Raw genomic sequence first — 25,714 nt, 5'->3', positions numbered from 1 at the left:
CACACTCCACACTCCAGGGTTTTTCTGTCCGTTCTCTGTCTTTGTATACATTTCAGACAATGCGAGTGACGACAAGGAAGAACGTACAAGCCCAAATTCGTTTCTCGACAAAGATTACAGTTTTTTGCTGTGTTTTCCATGACTGCCTAGTCCGCTCGCTTAATTGAAGCAGTTACTGTCATTTTAAGTGTACCTGCAATCTTAAGAGAAATCGTATACTTTCTCAGTACGGAAGTTTTAATGATGTAAATACCAATGAGTACAATGTCCAAATGATAATGAGAGTTCAACACAGTATCGATAAATATGCAGTTGATTTAGTGATATTGTATGTTGTTACACGATGATAAACTTTATGATAACTTGATCAAACCGAGTATGTGAAGAAGTTGAGCCCGTGTTTTTTGTGTGGACATTTTGTACATATATTGTCACATCTCTAATGTATGATAAGTAACGGCAAGTATATGCTCCAAACTTCAATTCAATATGAATGTATTGAGAATCTACTCCTCGATGTGGATGATTGAGAATTCACTCTTCAGTATGAATGTATTGAGAATTCACTCTTCAATATGAATGTATTGAGAATTCACGAATCTATTGAGAATCTACTCCTCGATGTGGATGATTGAGAATTCACTCTTCAGTATGAATGTATTGAGATTTCACTCTTCATTGTGGGTGTATCGAGATTTCTATATGAATTTATTGAGATTTCACTCTTCATTGTGGGTGTATTGAGATTTCTATATGAATGTATTGAGATTTCACTCTTCATTGTGGGTGTATTGAGATTTCCATATATATGTATTGAGATTTCACTTTTCAGTGTGAATGTATTGAGATTTCCTTCTTCATATCGACGAGTGAAATCTCAAAACATTTAATTCATACTGAAGTATTTCTGTATGAATGTTTTAAGAATTCATTCTTCAGATTCATTCCTCAGTACTGTGGAAAGTAATTCTTTGATGTATCAACAGTCACAATAAAGTTAAACTCTTGGGGTCGGTGTGCTTTTTGTGTCGTGTTTGACTTGTGTACTTTAATTTTAATTACATATATCGGTACATATTGTTATACTCTGTGTAAATGAATCAAGGCAATGTAGTTAAGGCTTCGTTTCGTGAAATACATATTTTTTACTTTTAGCTATAAAACATTTTCTAGTGTGTGCAGATTTCATACTGCCCATGTGAGGAAACCTTCCGCAACATAAATGATTTGAAATTTCCAATCTTTTTTTCGTAGAAATAGTTTGTTTATTCCATATGAGAAGTTACGTTGACGTGGTGCTTGTGACTAGCTAAAACACAATAATAAAACCCCACAAAAACCACCACTGTAATTGATAACATTTGTCACGAGAATTGGTCGGTCCCGAGAATAGAACAAAATGGACTCTTATTTACAAAACACTTTGTAAAGTTTATTTCATTAATCTGAATAATAAACATGTAACATTCCGGCCGGAAATGAAATAAAGCCCATCTACCACACTGAAATAAAACGTGTCACAGAAAGAAAAAAAACATTCAGTGAAAACGAATGTAACAGTTTTACATTTAAAAAATAACTGCATCTAACGTGAAGGACTAGCTATGGGCAATTACTAAGAGTTTGAATTGGAAAGTATAGAAATACGGTTTATCCTACATATTTTTTGTATAAGCGGAGTGATTTCTTTGGATATTTAAAATACGGTCTACCTTATATATGTACATGTATATCCCTTCTATAAGAGGGGCAATTTCTTTAAGTATTTAGTATGTTACAAAAGTCATGCCTCTCATAATTTGAAATGGTAGAACGAAAAGAACATTGTGAGTGAAGGAAATCTTACTCGCGTACGAATAAAAACGAGTGTGAACGATTAGTATTTTAAAGGAAAATATCATTTCAGTTTTGAGATACATATAGCAGGCTTAAAAGATGATGTCATCATCAATAGTATTGCAGTATGTATTTCACTCTACAATTTCCAAATAAATGGTGTGAATGAATTCTTCATTTCAGGAGGAAAATTAACCCTAAACATAGTCCGTGCAATATTATATGTAACATCCCCATTATCCAGTAACAATACACAATAAAATAATCATCGCGCTTTATAGGCCCATATATTGTAGTATTTCAAAACACAACCTTGCCCATTCCTGGTCACCATTATACTAAAACAAGTACACAACAAGTACCTAAATCACCGTAACACATAGCACCAGAATACCATTTTATAGACATATCTTCTAATCATTAAAACATTATACATGTAAATGTTAATAAATATAATTCATTATATCATCATGTTCATCATCTGCTCTGTAGTGAGTTCATTTATTTGTACATGTCCTTGAGGAAGAATATTCCTGTGCACTAATCGTTTTACATTTTAAATAAAGCATAATTATTATTCATAATTATTATCGTTATAATCATTATCATGAACGTGACGTAGTAGCTATCATAAAGGTCACTTAAATACATGTCACCTGCAGAATAATAGTTGTTACTTGATATACAACATGTACAGTTTCAGCCTGATGTAGAAGCTGAAAGTCACAAATAATAAATCTAATCACTGACTCGCCATTTCAATAAAACGTATCTGGAGCATTAACAATTGTGGAGAAAAGAAATGAAAAATTATGTTTCACAATTCATCCCACTGACATGTTCTTATTACTTAGTCTCGCCAACACCTATACATTAAAAGAATTCTACGCGTGATTTTCAAACTTTATACGTGTTCAGTAGAAAAAAAAGTGAACACAATTAAACAAACTGCACAACACAGTGAACATGAACCATAGTTACTGCGAGAAGGCGTTCATCTGCATAGCATTAATTCTTGTTGGCTGCCCGGGACTGTCCATGAATCTGGCTTTGCTACGACGCTGCACCCTGCAATGCAATGAGGCAGGTTAGAGTTTATAACCGTGGGAGAGCTCTAGACGCTCCTCGGGTCTGGCGCCTGTAGGATCGCTGCGATTCATGGATCTAGACTCTGTGCTACACCGGAATCTGTAAAGAACAGTGGCGGCCATTACCAGGTTTAGTTGTTAGTACATACAAAATAAATGATGGCTTTTGAAATATCCATAGTTGTCACGTGAGATATACTTAAATGAAAAGTGAAGATAACGAACAGTGATCAATCTTAAAACTCCTATAAGCAATACAAAATAGAGAGTTGGGTAAACACAGACCCCTGGATATACCAGAGGTGGGATCAGATGCCTAGGAGGAGTAAGCACCCCCTGTCGACCGGTCACACCCGCCGTGAGCCCTATATCCTGATCAGGTAAACGGAGTTATCCGTAGTCAAAATCAGTGTGCCAAGAACGGCCTAACAATCGGTATAAAAAAAGTCGGACAGCATTTGACCCAATGATAGGTTGTATTGGCAAACTAGATTGTTATAACGACCATAAAATACCTGGTATACAAAATACTGACTTTAAACGAGACTGTTGAAACCCCTGCACCATCAACGTGTTTGTCAGTAGCCTGCCTCGATTTAAACACTGACTATACGCAGAACAAGCCCTTGCGTATCGAATCAGTTGAGATATATAAACACCATATGCAGGTGATAATGGAATATTGCTACATAGATATGGGAAGTTGACGATGGAGAAGCTGAAGTCATCCCCTATATCATAAAGTTGAGTTGTTAGTTTGCCGTTAATATATATTTTCAATAAAAATATCTAAATGGACGACTCTATGGTGTCTTTTATTTCGAGTTCACAGGGATATTCAAATCGACAAATGAATAAAAAATCATCATTGTTAATAGATTAAGCGTCGTCGATATATTTCAATGTCGTATTGAAGGCCACAACAAGAGATTTTTTGTTTTCACGTAGAATTAAAAAAAAAATACACTATGCTTCATAAGAATATAAAAACAGGTCAGCTAACAAAGGAGCACAATTCGTGCCCATGGGAATTCCAACAGAATGTTGGAAGAAATATCGCCAAAGACTACGAAGATATTGTCAATGAGGAACTCCAGCATATTTTTAATTTCAACTTTAGAGTATTTGTGCGTGGAATCAGAGTGGTGTTTAACAAAGCAATTTTTGGATGACTGATCACTACATATGAATAATTCCGTTTTCCATTTTTTGTTGAAGACGCAACTGTCTATGATATCAAAAAGTCTAGTCTTACATTTATCGTGAGGAATGGCCGTGCAAAGTGATGAATTGTCATACGTTTTGATGTTCTTGATTTCATAAAAGCTTTGCGATTTCAAGTTTTCTAAAAGTTCTTTTAAACTAAAAGAATCCACATTTGATTTACACCACTTCTGACATATGTAGAGCACAGTACGTTTGGAGTTTCTTCTTCACTGCTGTTAATATTTTCGTTGAGGAGCAAATATAAAGGCTTGGTAAAACAGTTACTGGATCCAGCAATATATCTTTGTTTTGTAAGGGTTTTTGTGAAGTTTAGGAATCCAGTAATACGGTAACTCATATGCATCCGACCCATTCACTGGGATATCAAATGTGTCTAAAACTGAAGCATGATTTTGAAGAATTTGGTACGATTACCAAAAGTGGAATTAATGCCAAGTTCGTTTAAAATACAGTTGTAATATTGAGCCTTACAAACAAAGACAATGTTATTAGAAGTTTTGTCAGCTGGAACCAAAACACATTCCTCATGTAGCCTATCTAATTGTTTTATCACTTCCCGTTTACTAAATACAGGAGGATAGATGGTACATACTTTTGTTCTGATGTGACTATCATATCAACAGTCTCTATTGAAGTCAGCATTTCGCAAATTCTATGGTCGTTATAACGATCTAGTTCGTCAATACAACCTATCATTGGGTCAAATGCTGTCTGACGTGTTTCATACAGATTGTTAGGCCGTTCTTGACACACTAATTTTGACTACGGATAACTCCGTTTACCTGATCATGATATAGGGCTCACGGCGGGTGTGACCGGTTATGCTTACTCCTCCTAGGCACCTGATCCCACCTCTGGTGTGTCCAGGGGTCCGTGTTTGCCCAACTATGTATTTTGTATTGATTTTAGGAGTTATGAGATTGATCACTGTTCGTAACTTATTTTCATCTTTCATAATGACAAGTCGTGACCATTCCTGTGCGTTTCTTCGTTTTGAAAAAAAAGGACTGCTGGCTTGGAGACGACAAAGCACGTCGAGACGAAAATGGCTAAATTTATCGGGGTTTCTTTGCTGAAACGTCAGAAATGACAAATATCTAAGCCGCCTACAGTTTAACTGTGTGCCACTCACCTGTAGAGCAAATACACGGTGATCATCAGGATCAAAGCGATGGCAACTCCAATCCCACAACCCACTAGGAATGTATAAAAATCCCACCAACCTAATAAAGAATGCGATGTTAGTGTGAACTAAACTCTATAAGCAATTAGGCATTAAATTTTCAACAAAAGATACTTGATAGGATAAGGTGATATTTACCATAATCATACTCAAACAGACAGGTGTCTAAAAGAAATGAAAAAAATAATAATAATATAACCGTTATATTAGTAATCTTCACAGTAGTGACGGACAAAACCGTGAATTCTTATCCTCATAAATTCTTTATTTTAATTCATTGTATTCATTAAGGAGGTCCTTACCTACATCACACTTGGGGCCACTCCAGCCCCTTGCACATTGACCTTGGGGGCATATCCCAATCTTGTGGTCACAAGTTCCATTCACACAAAAAAATTCACAGTTGAAAGCACAATTCTTGCCATAGCTTCCTTTTGGACATTCTGTATCATAAAATTACAAGCAAGTTATAAGACAACAGTCATAAATGTTGAAAATCGTATGCATTGTGTTAGGATGTACGAGACAACTGTATACACATCAGCTGGGTCTACTGAATTACCCTCACCCGAGTCACCTAGGCCCATATTTAAAGTTTTTATTTGTATGTAAAACTTGCTTTGATCCCCTATTGTACCTCTACCCTACCACCTGGTGGTGGTGGTGGTGTGGGGGGGGGCATGATTTTAACAAAAAAGCTTTCATGCAAATGTAAACTTTTCTGGCTTAGAAGATTTTCCTGTAATGCGTCAGAATTAACCCAACAGCAGAATCTACTAAGAAAGACAATTTAACAATTAATCAGATTTATTTACAATTATTGAAAAAAAAATTATAACAATAGCAGAGTACTATCTTACGATAGGTGAACAATATCAAAGTCCGTGCCGAGCTGAATCTACACACAAAACAGTTAATTCCAAAATCCTAGCTCCCAGTAATATAATCCAAATTCATAAAGCGATTGTCTAACCAGAAACTTTTCTTTCATAAAAATTCACAATGTATTTACAAGAATGAATTTTCTAGTACATTCTTGAAAGACACAAGTATGCCACCATTACGTCATATTTCTACCAAAAGAAGTAAACATTGAATTCCAGAACAATCTAGGTCACAAATGTCAATCGAGTGCAAGTTGTACACAACATTCCCTATATACTATAACATTTGTATGTAAAACTTTGATCTCATATTGTGGCCCCATTCCACCCCTGGGGACCATGATTTTAACAAACTTGAATCTGCACTATGTCAGGAATCTTTCATGTAAATTTGTACTTTTCTGGCCCAGTGGTTCTTGAGAAGATTTTAAATTTCAAAATATTTCCCCTATATATTTGTATGTAAACTTTGGTCCCAATTCTGGCCCCATCCTACCCCCGGTGGTCATGATTTTAACAAATTTTAATCTGCACTATGTCAGGAAGCTTTCAAGTTTTGTACTTTCCTGGCCCAGTGGTTCTTGAGAAGGATTTTGTTTCAAGATTTCACCTACATAGTTGTAAATAAAACTTGTAATGATCTCCTATTGTGGCCCCATCCATGAATCTGCATTATGTCAGGAAGCTTTCAGTTAAATTTCAGCTCTTCTGGCCTAGTGGTTCTTGAGAAGATTTTTGAATGACCCCACCCTATTTTTGCATTTTTGTGGTTATCTCTCCTTTGAAAGGGGTATGGCCTTTTATTTCAACATACTTGAATCCCCTTAACCCATGAATGCTTTGTTCCAAGTTTGGTTGAAATTGACCCAGTTGTTCTGGAAAAGATGAAAATGTGAAAAGTTTACGCCAACAATGACGCCGCCGACAGACAATGGACAAATTTTGATCAGAAAAGCTCACTTGAGCCTTCTGCTCAGGTGAGCTAATAAAGAGGATAGGTTAGGTAAAGTTATGCTTCCTGGCGAGCTATGTTATCTTCTGACAACTCTCATTTGTTAACTTTATATAGAATTAATTGTGTAGATACATAACCACATGGGTGTTTGACCCCATACTTGTGTTCTCTATATATACATGAACGGTTCGGGATTTTGTACTTGTAAGAATACCTGAACATGCGGGCCCCGTGAAGCCGTCCAAACATCCCTTTAAACATGTGCCGTCCCTGATATCGCAGGTACCATTAACACATCCCTGACTACAAGTCTTGGAGCAGTCCACACCAAATGTGTTATCTTCACAAGCTGCCGAAGAAATTTAAAAGGCATATAAAGAAACCAAAGCAATGGGTGGATGGAGATGTTTCCCTTTTAGTTTTGCTGTTATAACTGATGTAGAAAACTTAACTGTCATATATAAACTTTTGCAGACCATATTACACAACTTTGAGTTTGTGGCACTATCATTTCATTTCGCGAAACCTTTGAAGGAATTCTCATTTCCCCTATGCATAGTTTTAAAAAGTAGATATAGAACATGTTCTAACTTACGCTGATCACAGGGATGGGTGTTCTTCCAACCCTCAGCACATCCCTTTGGACAGGTGCCATCGGTGTGTAAACAAACGTCCCCATTCAGGCAATTTCCAACACACTTACTCTGGCAATCCAGTCCGTAAGTACCAGGTAAACATACTAGAAGGATGAAGGGTAAATAAATTTAGATAGAATCGTAATGGTTTCTAGAATAATTATACACTTCACCGAGTAAAACTTTTACTATCCGCATTTTATTTTCTTCGATTAAAAAGAAAATCAATGCAGGACATTGTGCGATGATATACTTTCATCACATCTGTTTCCTCGCCAGCCTGCTATACAACCCAACAAACAGCTTCCATCTAATTCTGAACAGTTCCGAGCCCCGGGGAGGGTCTGTGGCCGGCAATTTTCACTACAGGTCTCACTGCAGGTAGGGCCATATCTGTCTTCCTCACAAGCTGAAAGATTTACAAACCAATAAACCACTGACAAATATGTGCGAAATTTGTTTAAAAGCGTTTTCTGAAACAACATGAATGAATAACTGAAAATACGACCTTTTTGAATACTGGTATTAATCATTATCAGGAATTCGTAGAACTGACTCACTGGTGTTGCAGAATGGATCCGTGAATGGGTCGTCACATAGAAACTTTCCATAGCACCTCCCTCCTACTATGTAACAATTGTTAGGCTGAGAACAACCACTTCCACAGGGAACACAGTGAGAATCGTACTGGGTCTGGTTACACTCTCCTGAAAGTCAAGCAGTATTCACGTTATCAGAGAGGGACATTGAAACACCCATCCAAAAACTCAAATACCACTGCCAGAAAGAACAGATATTCAAACTGTCGGAGTGGAATTTAGAGACATTCATGTATCCCCAAAATCATGTTTACGTAAAAGAGCCAAGCCAGCTACCCTACGGTTCTGTATTGAGGAGGTACACGAGTAGAAGAAGATGTTTTAGGAATGACATCTCCATTTCCAAATACTCGAAATTAGAGACTTCTTTTACAAAAGGTTTTACAGCATACACGCATTCAGTTAATGCTGCACTTTTCTTTGGTTTATTCTTTGTGAGATTTGAGCAGCACCAACAACGCTATTCAATGGATTATTTATCGTAATCCATACATGAATTATCATAGTGCAATGCAATTCATCATAAATTTGATACTAACGGTAAACTTGTATACGGCAGAACTCTGTAAAGGACTTCCTATCCAAGAGAAATTTCGTTCGTACACGGTCAGAGTACTTCACTCCTCTACACGATCCGTGGATCTCCTTGGAGGGAATGATATCATCGGGATCACCTAAGTCCTGGTAGCAGGATTGTCCACTGGGATTCACTAATACACCTGATGATGCTGCACAAAAACAGGGTTCTCATTAGAAAATAAACTCTTGAAGATAAGTGGTTAGAATAAAATTATGCCTATGATTATGAAATTATAGAAATAAGTTAGAAATAACATGTCTCTTTTTCTTTCTTCTTTGGAGAGAGAGAGAGAGAGAGAGCTCCAATTTATAATTTTTCGCGATATTTCACGTACAATTAACACATTCTATCTCGTTTATACAAAAGAAAATTGGGTATTTTACCAGGTCTGTTTTAGAGTTGTCATATTTTGATAGTTCGTGGTTGTTGGGTGTAAAATTGTACAGTCAGTTGTTATGTGTAACAGCAAGGTGCTTCAATAGACAAATACATTAGCAAAAAAGGAGAGAGAAATCTTTGGAACAATCGGGTATCAATCCGGGGACACTTGCATTACTAGATAGGTGATCTAACCACTGAGCTACACAGGACGATATACGAAATATGCTAATATTACTACTGTTTAAACTATAAATTTGAAACCCATTTCGGAATTCATACAACAAATCTTCATATCGAGGAGATGAAAAATAATTTTAGAGAAAATATCAGAAACGTCGCGTGTGTCCTTAATGATAAAAACTACATAAATTGCAATGTATTCTATGCGAATGCTGAAATATTTCATCATTGTGTTACAACTAGGATTATGTATAATATTATAAATATTGTTCTAATTTTCTCTTCTAAAACATGCCACTGCTACAAGGGGATTGTTATATGAATTTCATTAAAAAAACAACAACTAAATAAGTGCGCATGGGGGATCCCCGCATGTATGTGCAATAGGGTTGAATTTATCGATTTATTTAAAATCATCATTATATTGAAATGCGTTTGAAATGTTTAAAGGTAGTGCTGTTCGCACAGTTTTACAAACTGAGAAGGTTTGCAACTAGACATGACCATTTTTATCACACAATTAGTGACTTGGAAAGATTGAGAGAAGAAATAAGGAAAGGTTTCATAAAAAACTTAGTTATATATACATTATGACACAAGCTCAATAAAGCGAACTTATTATTTGTTGTGTAAACAAAGATTGAGGTATTGATAAGGAAGTTTGAAAATGTACATGGTTATCGATCTAAGTTTATGATCACAATTTATCAGATTTTATCACAATTCAAGTATTCTTTACGTAAAATGTGCAAAATGAAAGTTAATTGTGTGTCTGTGCAAAATTAGGATGCTTTAAATGACAAAATGTACATTTCACTAGTTTGTTTATAAACATAAACAAGGTTCGAGTCTTGTTTATTGTGTGTTCGAATTGCCATGGATACGCATTATGCTCCTTTATTAGCGGACTTGTTTTTATATTCTTACAATGTAGAGGTGTTTATTTTCAAAAGCTTCTACCTGAGAGAAAAACAAATTTCTTGCTGTGGCTTTCAACTCGACATTTAGATATATCAACGACGTTTTATCTATTAACAATAATCATTTTCATTCATATGTCGATTCGATATATCCCAGTGAACTCAAGATAAAAGAGACCACGGAGTCTTCCACATCTAATTCATTCCTAGATATTTTATTGCACATAAATGTTAACGGCAAACTAGTAACTCAACTTTATGACAAATGGAATGATTTCAGCTTCTCCATCGTCAACTTCCCATACTAGTATTTATGTAGCAATATTCCATTATCACCTGCATATGGTGTTTATGTCTCTCAACTGATTCGATACACAAGAGCTTGATCTACTTATCATCAGGTTTTAAATCCAGACAGGCTACTGACAAATAAGTTGATGTTACAGGGGTTTCAACAGTCTCGTTTAAAATCAGCATTTCGCAAATTCTATGGTCGTTATAACGATCCAAATTGCCAATACAACCTGTCATTGGCCCAAATGCTGTCTGGCGTGTTTCGTACAAATTGTTAGGCCGTTCTTTACATACTGATTTTGACTACAGATTACTCGGTTTACCTGATCAAGATATAGGACTCACGGCGGGTTTGAAATCTGCGATTATAAATGTATCCTAAATGAGCTCTAAAATTTCACATTCTTCATGACGATCTCGTTGCAAACACAACTAGTGCTTTGTTCAAATAATTGTATTTGATTCATTTTTCATTCAGTACATTATTTACGGATATATATCAAAATCGATCCAAGAACAGAAATGGCCTGGTTGCTTTCAAATATGTTGCCTATCATAGATACAGCAGTACAAAACATATTGGAAAAATTATTTTTTAAAAAAACCAAAAAAACCCAAGAAGCACTTTTAAAATGTCACATCACTCACATGTATATTTTCAATGTTTTTATAACAACTACATGTATACTGTGCAAGGTCTTACAAAAGGCAAATAAAAGCTGTGAGAAGAGTTGATTATACAAAGTATAAGTATCCTATTACAGGGACGCCAGCCCGCCATTCACCATACTATATATAAGCCGGATAAACGTTGTGCAAGTCGGGGAACCCGAAAAACTGCTATGAATGGAAAGTGGAGGAAAAGTACAATGCAGTTTTAAAACTTACTGTTGGTGTACTGTATAACGTAGTAATCGACATCCAAATGCAGCCCCTCCACCTTGTTCCGTAAATATTCAGTGAACGAAATCTGCCGAGTGATGTTAGGGCACGGAATTGTTGTTCCAAGTCTTCTGACATCCAGGGATTTCACCACCGTGAACTGAAATTCATATGGAACGAAGTCGAAATTCGCCAAAGTTGATCCCAAGGCCCAAAGGACTACAACGAAAGAATTTTCCCCATTCTTATCAAAAAGAAAAACAAACAACAAAAACATAGTTTCACATACATGTATATACTTGACATTTTGTGTTTTGGTGTACAACAGTATTACTTTCCATATGTAACAGAATAACGGTATCAACATGCATTCCTTTACAAAGTGTGCAGATAAGATGTTGCTGAGAATAATGCATTGTTAGTCGTCTTTGCAATAGCTTTACATATGTCAGAATATACACAACCGTCTTGTGCAGACACTCGATAAATATAGACTGTATGCCCCCTTCCATTAAAACAGTCAAATATTGATCTACTTTTTAAATACTTAATAAGAGGGATCAAACACTAATGTTTAAAACCCTAAACTAAAACAACCCCATAATTTGAAAATCCTACTATTCTAACTGCCAGAGTTTATATTTCATTTTCTGTAATCATCCAAGCCAATATCGGGAGGACAAGATCGATCATCTGACAATATCGGGAGGACAAGATCGATCATCTGACAATATCGAGAGGACAAGATCATCTAACAATATCGGGAGGACAAGATCGTCTAACAATATCGGGAGGACAAGATCGATCATCTGACAATATCGAGAGGACAAGATCGTCTAACAATATCGGGAGGACAAGATCGATCATCTAACAATATCGGGAGGACAAGATCGTCTAACAATATCGGGAGGACAAGATCGTCTAACAATATCGAGAGGACAAGATCATCTGACAATATCGGGAGGACAAGATCATCTGACAATATCGAGAGGACAAGATCATCTGACAATATCGGGAGGACAAGATCATCTAAGCTCGTAATACTAAAACTTCTAGAAATAACAGTGTTCATTTATGGCAATTGTACTTTTCATTCTGAAAATAAAATGTCTACCAATCCCATTTTCTCTTTGTCTGTCTTCACATAGTTTGTTTTTGTTTGGTCTCAATTGCTCTCAGTTGTTCATCCACATCTTTCTTTTTTTTTTAGTCCCGTGGGGATCCGTGTTAGAATCGGTCCTCAGTACCCCTTGCTTGTCGTAAGAGGGGACTAATTGGGGCGGTCCTTCGGATGAGACCGCAAACACCGAGGCCCCGTGTCACAGCAGATGTGGCACGATAAAGAACCTTCCCTGCTCAAAGGCCGTAAGCGCCGAGGATAGATCTAAATTTTGCAGCCATCTGCATATGAGTGAAAGATTCTCGAGAGGGACATTAAACAATATACAATCAATAAATCTATATAACTTTTTGAAACTCTACGAAATTCATCATAGCTTATGGTGACTTTTGTTCCTTATAAAAGCCCATCCGTAATAGAAGACGGCATTAATTATGCCAGTTTCTTTTAATTGAAGTTAGAATTATAGGTTTCTTTTGATCTCGTTAAGCAATATAAAACCATTTTCAAAGGATGTGAGAGTGAGCTAGTGTCATTACACTACCTTTTTGTTTCTCAACTCTTGGACCACTAGTAGATGGACCGCTATAAACTGACAGACTTTATCTTAACAATGTGTATACAAATTATTTCTTTTGAATCCAAAGAAAATCACGGCGGATATTGGACCCTATGGTTAATATAAGTTATCCTCATATATTATAATATTTGGATGTTACTATCGCACGCGCGAATCACATTAATTAGATAAACATACTTTAACGGAGATAAACTAACTTTATCGACCGTTAATCCTAGTTTTTCAATTTGATAAATTAAGTTTATCGTCGTTAATTCGAATTAACGACCGTTAATTCAAATTAACGACCGTTAATTCGAATTAACGATCGATAATACAAGTTCTTGGTCGATAAACCCACTTTATCTGTTGTTAATGCCTTATCGATCGTTAATTCGAGTTAACGACAGATAATCCGGGTTTTCTAGTCGTTAATGCTAATTAATGGACAGCCAATCACAGCCGTCGATGCAAACACAAACAGACACCCCCACCATTTTAAAATGAATCGTTAGGAGAAATCCCATCAGCCGTCTGTTAACAGCATTTTTATTTTTGAGCGAACAAACACTTCACTTCGAGGCATTCAGCGTAAACTGGAGTACGGAAATTTCGACGCTAATAAAGTTAGGAGAGAACTGGCCGAGTTGGAGAGAAATCTCATTCGTCTCGAGGGATCGGACACCATTCCCGCAGACCGTTTGAAGAAGACGACGATTCAATCCGTGCAGGATTTGAAAGACACTACCCATTACCTACCAGTCCGGGCTGATGAAAACACATTCCAAACCTCTAACAGATATGGTATATTTAACCTAAAATGTACTAACATTATATATTCCTTGCTAACTAACTGTACTTAATTTTGTAATATTTTGTATGATATTCATATAGCTTCAATTTCAACAAATAACAACAGTAAACTGATTTCAATAAACATTTATTAACATCATATCGTTATCTTTTCTTGATCGCTCGAACAGCTTCGATTTCAATAAATAACAACAATAAAGTAATTTCAATAAATATTTATTAACAGCATCAGTGTCGCTATCATAACTCAGGCCGAAACCACTAGGTATCTGAGGCCGAAACAGCAAGATTCCGAAAAAACTTTAGGCCGAACAAACGAATGCTGGACAACTCTCCCTCAAGACAACTCGCCCCCTCTTAGGACAACTCACCCTCTCTCATGACAAGTCGCCCCCTTCTCTTGAGACAACTCGCCCCCAATATTATATATAAATATATTATCACATTTTATTTTCATTGTGTGTGTGTGTGTTATTTACACTTTTAACCATATAAAGATACGTCTTTTTATTTCATACTTTAACACGAATGGTAAATTCTAATAGAATTATACACAGATTTGATTATTGCATTTCAGAAAGTTATATTTTTCATAAATCAATTGGCAAGGAAAATTATATTTACTGATCTTCAGGTAATTGATTAAATGTCTCCAATACTGAGAAAAGTTTTGGTTTTGGTTTTTTTTGTTTTTTGTTTTTGTTTTTATCGATATAGTATACAATGTACATAAGTGTAAAGGTGAAGCATGAATATTCTGATACATGTAATTATCTTTTAATGCTTTTCTCAACTAATTCCCGTTGAAAAATAATAAAATTCCCATTTTAGAAATTGTATAACGGCTTTGCTTTACTGATTCTTTTTACGCGGGGTGATCCTTTTTACGCAGCGATTTCAAAGTGTAAAGAACTCTGATGATGAGTACCTCATGAAATATAATATTTTCTTTTTCATAATTGGTCTTTTAATGTACATTTCTGTAAAAAATTGTCATATTTGCATATTGCCAAGTACCATTATGGTTGTGTAAGTTTAAGCATATCTGACAAATGTGTTAATTTTTAAAATTTTGCCAAAGTTTAGGTACCTGTTTATCCTAAGATGATATGTATTTTCAATTTTTTGCATATCAACTTTCTGTACTATCAAATGATAACCAGAAACGAAAGTATGACCCTCGTCTACAAAACATTTTGCCGTGGTGATCTTGTTGAAGTTCAGTACCGTCCAGAAAACTTGAATACTACAATGTATGAAATCACTCAAAAAATGATAATCTGTGCTGCATTTTTTAAAAAAAATGCTCCTCCTTTACAAATCTATTATCATGACACAAATTTGTCACCTCTCCTGCCAGTGACCTTCAACTTTACCATATGACCGTGAATTAAAGCCATGAAAACCCTAATGTTACGAGCAATATTTGTGCAAAGTATGAGGTGCAATTGGGTTTTTCCCCCATAAAATTAAAAGACCATAGCAAGGAAAGGAATTTCACTTTATTCTTCAAGCAACCTTGCAAAAAATTGCATCGGTCAAGGTTATGACACACCCTCTTGTGATAAAGAAAACACATTAAATCTCATCATTATCCCCATTATTACACTCTCTTTGTTCACTTTTAATCCATCTGCTCCTAATCAACTACTGCTTGCAGATGTTCTTATAAGAATAATAATTAACTTTTTTAACTTCAAAGAACTTTTTTTTTTCATTACGTAAAAATATAATGAATGCATTTATAGTCATTAAGACATACAATATTGGGATTTAATTAATAACTGGTCTTACCTGGTCTTATCGGTTATAATACTGATGAGCAGTTTAAAAATAAATTAGTTCACAACTAATATTACTGTGACATATTTTTAACATCACAATCAAGATAAATAATTCATAAAAATGTACAGAAATTCTGTCCCAACCATTAAATACTTTGGGCAAAAAAGACACACATTTGTGTTAAATTTTGGGGGCAATAAAGGTGGCAACAGACATATTTTTTTTAATTCAAAATGATTTCAGGTAATATACACACTTTCTTCAAAAGGAGATAGATCTGAACTCGTAGTTGGTTTTAGTAACATTGATAGCATACACATATATAACTTGCACTACACAATTTGATAGATAATGCTTTTGAAATGTACCTTAATTTTTTTCAGAAAAATGTGATGTTTTCTTTTTTTTTTAAAAAGGGGGGGGGGTATGGAACAAGTAGAAAATTACTTAATTGGCTTTAGACCTGGCATGACAATGAACTTTATTCTCATAAACTGTAACACAGTGCAGAGAAAATACATATGTACAAGGTGTACAAACAATATAATAGACAGAATTTAATAATGCTTGAAGAAGGGATTATAATTAACCACGAGAGCCAACTCTCCCAATTATATTATCTAACAATTTACAAATTTTGCTAAATTGATTAATATTTATCACATTAAAACAACTTGTAAAGGCAAACTTTAATGGGCTAAAAATTGACTTCTGTTGAATTCACAAGGCTATGTAATAATACAATTGTAATTTATATCAGCAATTAGACAACTATGTATACATGAATTTGGCAATTCAAAATTAGTGTAACCCATCCATTTGTTGTGTATTCTATTCATTTTGAAGTCAATTAATTTTACTCAAATATGCCATGAAAAGATTATGAAGTTTATTTACTAAAAAGATATAATAATTTAACAAGCTAGCTATTATGACATATTCTGACACAAATATGACCAAAAAAACCCAACAACAATGATTTGAAAGTTTGTCCAGTCTATTTGTTTCTGCAGTTAAAGGTTCATTTAATATCCAAATATGTAACTGTGTATATATATATATATATATATATATATATATATATATATATATATGCTTATTGATAGCTGAAGAAACTAGCATAGTTCGACAAGGAGTCCGGTATCAGAAAAAAATTCCATGCATTTATTATGATTTAAAAAAAATAGGCCTCTACTACATGTGTGTACAAATATACTTTAGATATAAATTTAGTCTAACATCTAACTCAAATCTATTCTGTACATTAATTTATATAGACAATAAACTGTGAAGCCACTTGCTGTCTAACATCTTTTCTTGTTCGTCGTGGAGACTAAACTAAATGTAAGTTAACTACTAGTATACATGAAGACGGGGCTGTGTCAAGAAGCCTTACACGGATACAGGTAACGTTACCTGTCGTAAGATGAAAGGGGGGGGGGGCATATACCCCAAACACACAAACAAAATCCACGTTCCCGAAGAAAATCGTAAAACATTATGTGCGCGTTCATTCTGGCCTCACGGAGTCAAATGCCGTCCATGGATCAATGCACATGAGAGACAACGAAGTCGCCAAAACGATTATAAAGATACTCTTCACAATGAACAATCTTAGACAATACATAATGTTGTGTATCACTATAGTACATGTATATATGTTACTTACAATTTTGAATTGGAATGTCAGAGGAATTATGTCCTCTAGTGTATGTTTGACAAATCTTTTACGTTTATCTGACTGTGATATTGCTGTAATCTCAGAACACAAGTTACCCGAATCATGTTCTAAATTCTTTGGTTGTATTGATAAGAATTATATAAGTGCAGCAAAATTTGAAAAATCGGACAAAAATGATGAAATAGGTAAAGGAGGTGTAGCAATATTATACAAAAATTCCTTAGAATTTTACACATCTTCAGTTTACACTAACTCCAACAGAGTTGTTGGTATCTGTTTAAAAACTCCAAATCATGTTCCATTATATGTTTTTGGTGTGTATTTACCTTCTGAAAACAATGTTGATCAATATAGAGAAGTGTTGAATATACTTAACGGATTATTCACTAATTACTCAAATCATGGTCATGTAATTTTTGCTGGTGACATGAATGGAAGCATACTACAAAAAGATGCTGACAGAACAAATATTTATAAATCAGCTGAACTTACAGATTTTGTCAGGAAAAACAACATGTATTGTGATGTTACTAGTAGTAAGAAAAACCAATGTCAAGATGTTTATACATTTGTACCCTGTAAAACCATGTTAGATTATATATTTGTTAGTGAATCCCTACAAAATCGTATTTTAGATTATGCAATTATAGAAGAAGGTATAATATCTAGCACCTCAGACCACTTACCTATAATAGTTAAGGTTGAAGTTTTGGAAAACCCACACACATTATTACCAAACACATCTAAATGGCCTGCGTGGGACAGAATATGCACAGATACAAAGATCAAGTACTGTAATCAGCTGAAAAAAGACTTAAACCATATACTGCTCGATGAGAACAACATGTCGTTTGTAAATGATATAAATACATATTCAACAGAAATTGTTAACGCTGTGATAAAAAGTGCCAAACTAACTATTCCCATGTGTTCATATAATCCTCATACCAAACCTTATTGGAATACCTCAGTAAATGAAGCTCATAAGAACGAAATGGAACTTAGAGTCAAATGGGTAAAAGAAGGAAGACCTCGGGGTATGCAGCACATATCGTATGCTGAGTATAAACATGCAAAACGCCATTTCCGACGATGTCAAGAAAGCGCCTCCCAGGACTTTATTCGAAAAACGTACGAAGATATCGACAACGCTGCAGGAATCGACATTCGATTGTTTTGGAAATTAATTCGTCGACAAAAACCACGCCAAACAAAGTTATATCCAGAAATACAGTTTGCCGAAAGAGTAGGAAATACACCTGAAAGTGTCGCCTCAGTTTTTGCTGAATACTTCTCAACTGTGTACGAGCCCGGACAAAAATGAAATGTATGACAATCAATTTTACAACAATACCATTCGACAATACAATCGTATCAAAATACAAGAAACTGAAAATTCTGCCGATCTTCCAGGTGGATATGTTACAGAAAAGGAAATAGTTGATTCTATAACACTATTAAAATCAAAAAAAGCCCCTGGGCCCGACAAAATTCAATCGGAACATTTGATTCATGGAAAAAGTGTATTATCAAAATATTTATGTGTATTATTCAACAGCATAATAAAACTAGGTAAAATCCCCTCTGGATGGAAACAAGGTTTTATAGTACCAATTTTCAAGGGTGGAAACAAACAAAAAACTTCTCCTGACAGCTACCGACCCATTTCATTATTGTCTACTATATTCAAAGTTTTTGAAAAAATCATCTACACAAGGATTATGAATGTAACATTCAAAGAGAAATACCCGAGTCCTCAACAACAAGGTTTTCATAAAGGTTTAAGTTCTATCACAGCTGCATTTAACCTTCAAGAAACAATCTTACATCACATTGAAAACGGATCACGTGTATATTCATGTTTCCTAGACAGCCGAAAAGCCTTTGATACAGTATGGAGAAAAGGATTGCTTTGTAAAGTTAACGAAATAGGTATCAAGGGAAAATTATGGACATTGATAGACGACTGCCACATCGATACCAAAAGTGCTGTAATTGTAAATTACCAACAATCAGACTGGTTTCCGGTTGAACAAGGAATACGGCAAGGCGGTGTCTTATCTGGATTTTTATACACAGTTTATATCAATGACTTACTTAACGAACTTGGTCACATCAATAAAAACTTCGGAATTCATAATATAGAGTCATCGACCCCTACTCTCGCAGATGATATTGCCTGTTTATCGTCAACTCCGCACTCACTCCAGAATATGTTGGATGCAGCATACAATTATTCTTGTAGATGGAGATTCTCTTTCAACGCTAAAAAATCATGTATTATAGTATTCGGTAAATCACACAATGTCGTCTCAAATCAATGGTTAGTGGGTGATGAAATCATTCCTGTAAAGAGTGACTACAATCATCTTGGGATCATTCAAAACTCTCATTTCAAATCTCTAACCAGGACAAAGGAGGCATGTGACAAAGGCAGACGATCTTTTTACTCCATAAAACACTTATCTTCAGAAAATTCCAATCCAGTTACTCTTGTGAATCTTTATAAAAAGGTAGTCATACCTTCTACATTATATGGATGTGAAATTTGGAATGATCTTAAAACCCAGGATCTTCAGATGTTGCGTCGACTTCAACATTTTATCGTTAAAGATATTCAAAGCTTGAATCTATCAACGCGGTCCGATATGTGTGAAAGCTTATTAGGTCTCAGACCTATTATATCTGAAATTGATAAAAGGAAACTATTGTTTTTAGGAAAACTGTGCAATTTCTCTCATAATGTGCTGGCGAAACAAATATTTCTCTTCAGACTCTTTACATTTTTGTGTAACCCATGGGAAACCACGCACGGATTCATTAAAGACATTCTAGTCATTCTGGATAAGTACTCCTTGACGCAATATCTAGCATCTTACTTGGAATCTGGTGCCTTCCCAAACAAATATACCTGGAAAAAAACTGTAAAATCCTCTATTTCTCTTTACGAAGATTGTGAATGGAATAAACGAACATATCTTGACTCAGACTTTACGCGATTTATACAGTTACATGATGGAAAGGGGTTGCCAAGAATTTGGAAAATCATATGGTCGACACAAGAAACCAAAATCATTAAAACCTTAGTTAAACTCTGGACAATACCTCCCATGAGAAACATATATACATGCCAACTTTGTAACTCCGAATATAATGATATGTTTAAACACATTGCCTGCAGTTGTCCCAACTTTTCCTCAAACAGAGAACAATTTTGGGACGATATTACAAACCTTGATCTGTGTGTCTGTGCAGAATTCTGTGCCCTTGATGAAGAAGATTTATATACATATATGTTAGGTAAAGCCCCAATTTATCCACTGTCAGAACAGAAGGAAAAAAAGTTACTACTTCTATGTGGGAATTATTTAATTAAAGTTTTTGCTATATACAAAAGGTGCATATGAATTTCAACTAAAAGTTAGTATACAATAAGTTCCTTTTATATCACATTTCCTTTCTTTTTTATTCATTTACATGTAAATATGTAATGGTAGTTTGTTGTTGTTGTTTGTTTTTGTTTTTTTGTTGTTCTCACTTCTCACATTTTCATATTTGTACATATGTTCTATGATTCATCCTTAATGTAATATATATATTTCTGATATACTCTCTGCAAAGAGGAATAAAATATTGAATGAATGAATGAATGAACTAGTATACATGAAGACGGGGCTGTGTCAAGAAGCCTTACACGGATACAGGTAACGTTACCTGTCGTAAGATGAAAGGGGGGGGGGGCATATACCCCAAACACACAAACAAAAGAGGAGACTAAGCCCCCATACACCATGCCTCGGGAGATCTGACACAGCTTTGAAATCCTTTATGGATACAACTTGGACCGAGTTTGGAAGATTTAACCAACGTATTATTATTAAATTAATTAAAGCTGTATGGTCCGAATTACAATATTTTTTTTCCATCTCGTAAAAACGTTATTAAATCATCGCACGTATGTAGTTATGAGACTGTACGACCTATCATAAATTATTTCACCTGTTTTAACCCAAATAATTTGATTTTAAATCGATGTTTACAAATAACCGCGTCACTCTGCCATTTCAAGTGACAGTCACGTGACCAGTTCAAACTTTCAGATCATCGGTGGTCTTATTTGTGTAAAGCTGTGTATTTTGTTATAACAGTACCGTGCCATAAGTTTAATAGAAATAAAAATATCAAATGCCTCTTAGTAATTCGTTGTTTTACGCTCTTTCAGCCTTAAAACTAGACATTTGCGTATGAGCTAATACATCATGTTGGGATTCCCCTGACGCGCGTGGGTCTATTTATAGACGTCTATTACGGGATGATTTATATATGTAGCCACTATATTTACTTTCTAAATAATATTCGCACTGTTTTCTTTTACATGCAGATGTTTTCAAGCATGTAATTAGGGGAAAGTTAATAACTTTATAAAGTAATTAATCTGCTTTAAAGTAATTATGCACAAAAATAATACATGAACATCGGGTCATACAGCTTTAACGTTATTACAGTACAACTATAAAAATTTAATCCACAGAGGATCTAGCCCTAATATGAAAATATATTCTAATACAAAGTAAATTAGCGATATTCTGATAATAAACTGCATATAATAAAAACTCTTTCGCATACCATGTCAACCAATCAAAATCAGCGTTACATCGGTAAATGCGAGTGATAAACCCGGTTTATCTATCATTAATGCGAATTAAAATTTCTTTATATGTTTAACAATAACATTACAACTCATATTAACGGTCGATAATGTGAGATAAAAAATGTAAACTACTGTTTAACCCACTTTATCGAGATAACGTGATAAACTAACTTTATCGACCGTTAATTCGAATTAACGCCGTTAAACTAGGATTAACGGTCGATAAAGTTAGTTTATCTCCGTTAAAGCAAGTTTATCTAATTAATGTGGTTCGCGCGTGCCATATGTCACTATGTGTTTAGCGCCAGAAAAAGTTCATAAATTACACACATACGCGCGCGTGCACGCACACACACATTCTAATGAGGGGATAGTTCTTATTTACAGTACTCTCCTGAGTTATGAATACTACTTGGGCCACACCCATTACCATTTCATGCTTCGCTCGGTCCAATGTTTACACCGTTATATATATTTAAAAATCCCAAGACTCAAATTCAAGCCACTACCCCCTGATTACATGTTCTGTGTAGATTAGATTAATTAGTGTTCTCAAGCTCCAAACTCCACTCTATGACTCTAATCCACAAATTACACAATGCCAGCTTTTACACGACTGAGCCGCCGTCCATTTCCGAAGGACATTGTCGTGGCCGCTATTTGACTTAATTGCACTTGGCTTATGTGGGTTGAAAGGCGAAAATAACCACAATAGAATATATTAACCAATTTTTTTCCCTTCTCCGTAGTAATATTTGATTCTATCAAAATACGGAAATCAAACGTCAACATACGTTGTAACGATTCTTTAGGTTTCAATTGCATCAAACTTACCCCATATGATGAGCAGATGAAAAGATCTTGTATATCTCATCTCGCCCTACACCTTGAAAATCATCCTCATGTCGAGACAATTCTATAGCACAATCTTTTAATGTCTGTTAATGAAGTTGGATGCCATTTACATCCTTCCATGAAAGGTACGGAGGGCTGATGTGGTCATTAAACATATATTTGTTTCATTAGTTGTCTATTTCCAAGTTTACCCTCGCTAGCATGCATTATTCATTACATTACACTGAATGTTATACGCTACTACATTTGTTATATGTAAAACTTATACGGTACCAATTTTGATGCACCAGATGCGCATTTCGACAAATAATGTCTCTTCAGTGATGCTCTAAACAAAGCGCGTTATGTTTTGGTAATAAACCGTCCGCGCATGAATTCCATACAGTCAACATTTATTTTTGCAATAAAACCCGTTGCCAAGTACTGTTGTGGGTTGCTACGATCTATCACACAGGAGGGAGTGGGTTGTTGGGGGGTTTTTTTCATCCAAAGGGTGATAGTATCTTAATCAAATGTTTTTCAACCAATCAGAGTCAACTATAATTTACATGAAAGTATTATATTATTAAATAGCGTCCCAACAGTCACCCGAGCAAGCCAGATTAGAAGAAATAATCGGCGATATCAAATATGCAAGATATTCCCATTCAATGTTATATTCCTCCTTGTAGAGGATACATCGGAAATAGTTAAATATCACATTAATGATCATTGAAAACATATGACATATACACAAATGTAAACATGTGAGTACAAAACAGCAATATTAAAAAAAAGGAACTAAATTAAACTATAACAAAGAAAAAGAAAATCATTATCACTGTTTTAAACCCCGTGGGGATCTGAGTTAGATAAGGTCCTCAGTATCCTTTGCCAATGTAATACTAACGTTTAGTCCAGGTCACCTTTGCTTCTTTACTACCGTGATCTGTCAACATAGTAGCGCGTTACTTTTCCTCCTGTTGTGATAGTTGATTGGTTAGGGCTTCTAACGTAACAATCTTGTTCATCGCGGACAGAGAAGCCAATCATAAATCTACATCAAGGACATGGGGAGCCGATTATAAATCTTCTTCAATCACCAAATAATGATAAAACAACAAAAAAGAAACATTGTTCAACAAAACTTAGAAGGAAAAATAAAGATGACCAAAAAATCCTAACTTGTTTTTCTAAGCATGCTGGGAAGGCTTGGGACATTTTGATTGTCTGTCTGCGTTCCCTATTCCTGAAACACGATATAACCTCTTGCTGAGCTCTGTTACAAGTATAACAGGTTTGAATTTGCGTATTGTCTTTATGGTCTTTGATTACATTCTTAAATGATGTAGGTTTTAAGTGCCTGAAAATGCAGAATATCTAACATGTGTCCTTTGCAAATACATTCAGAATGGAAAGTACATTTACCCTGAATGAACACTAAAATGTCTGAAAATAAAATGTTTACCAATCCCATTTTTCTTTTTGTCTGTCTTCACTTATTTTGGTTTTAATTGCTCTCAATTGTTCATCCATATACATACAACTTTCTGAAACTCGACAAACTTCATCACAGCCTATAGTGACTTTTGATGCTTGTAAAATCCCATCCATAATAGAAAGCGGCATTTCTGTCAGTTTGTCGATTTATGTTAGAATTGTAGATTTCCTTTTGTCACGTTAATAAGCAGTATAAATCCATTTTCAAGGAATGTGAAGGTGAACCAGTTTATTCCACTACCATCTACAGCAGTATATCTTTCTCAGCTTTTGGACCACTAGTAGATTTTGGATCCGTGTTAGAATAGGTACTCAGTACCCATTGCTTGTCGTAAGAGGTGACTAAATGGGGCGATCCTTTGGATGAGACCGCAAACACCGAGGCCCCGTGTCACAGCAGGTGTGGTACGATAAAGATCCCTCCCTGTTCAAAGGTCGTAAGCGCCGAGCATAGGCCTAAATTTTGCAGCCCTTCACCAGCAATGGTGACTTCTCCATATGAGTGAAAAATTTTCGAGAGGGACATTAAACAGTTTTTTAGAAAACCATTAGTAGATAAACCACTATAAACTGACAGACTTTATCGTTTCCATTTCAAATAATAACTCAACATAAAACTAAGAACGTTACAGAGATTCGCAGACTGATATGGCTGTTGGCTTCGAAATTGAAATGTACAGCAAATATAGTATTATAAAACTCCAGACTCAAAATCTCGCCTCTAGTTACTCATTACATATTCTATAAAATTATATTAGAACAGTGTTCCATGTTTAAATCTCTCGACTCCAAAATTCCAATCCACAAATTACACGATGTCAGCATTGACACATGACTGAGCCGCCGTACACTGCTGGTCAACGTAATATTGCCGTGGACGCTGTTTGACCTATTGGCCCACTTATGCGAGTCAGAAGGTGAAAGTAACCACAATATAATGTTTATTAATATTTTCTTCTTCATAATAATATTTTTTCTACCAATATACGGAATAAACTCTCATAAATCAAAATTTTAAAAAAAGACCTGTCGTGTACATGTTATGGACAGGGTTTATATATAAATGACAAATCTTATAATTGTCATGTGTGTTTTATATAGGGTTTATAAATGATAAATCATTAAAT

The 25,714-nt window shown here is 35.1% G+C and overlaps 1 protein-coding gene across 2 annotated transcripts; it reads right to left on the bottom strand.

Moving 5' to 3' along the window:
* Positions 1-1,410: 1,410 nt before the first annotated feature.
* On the bottom strand, positions 1,411-23,252 carry LOC125652464 (multiple epidermal growth factor-like domains protein 11). Of its 2 annotated transcripts, none has more exons than XM_048881686.2 (11): positions 23,088-23,252; positions 11,651-11,863; positions 8,947-9,135; positions 8,369-8,515; positions 8,062-8,217; positions 7,769-7,912; positions 7,388-7,522; positions 5,637-5,777; positions 5,473-5,499; positions 5,284-5,374; positions 1,411-3,024 (listed from the first exon to the last, which is right to left on the bottom strand). In XM_048881686.2, the coding sequence occupies exons 1-11, from the start codon at positions 23,125-23,127 to the stop codon at positions 2,925-2,927; spliced, it is 1,383 nt and encodes a 460-aa protein (XP_048737643.1). In that variant the 5' UTR covers positions 23,128-23,252; the 3' UTR covers positions 1,411-2,924. The 2 variants fall into 2 exon arrangements, with proteins under 2 accessions (XP_048737643.1, XP_048737649.1); XM_048881692.2 differs by having other exon boundaries at positions 1,411-2,904; positions 23,088-23,251.
* Between the last annotated feature and the right edge of the window lie 2,462 nt (positions 23,253-25,714).

This window comes from Ostrea edulis, chromosome 1, assembly GCF_947568905.1.
Source record: "Ostrea edulis chromosome 1, xbOstEdul1.1, whole genome shotgun sequence".
Lineage (NCBI taxonomy): Eukaryota > Metazoa > Mollusca > Bivalvia > Ostreida > Ostreidae > Ostrea > Ostrea edulis.
Note: the sequence above shows the minus strand (reverse complement) of the source record. Positions and strands in the feature narration are given on the sequence as shown.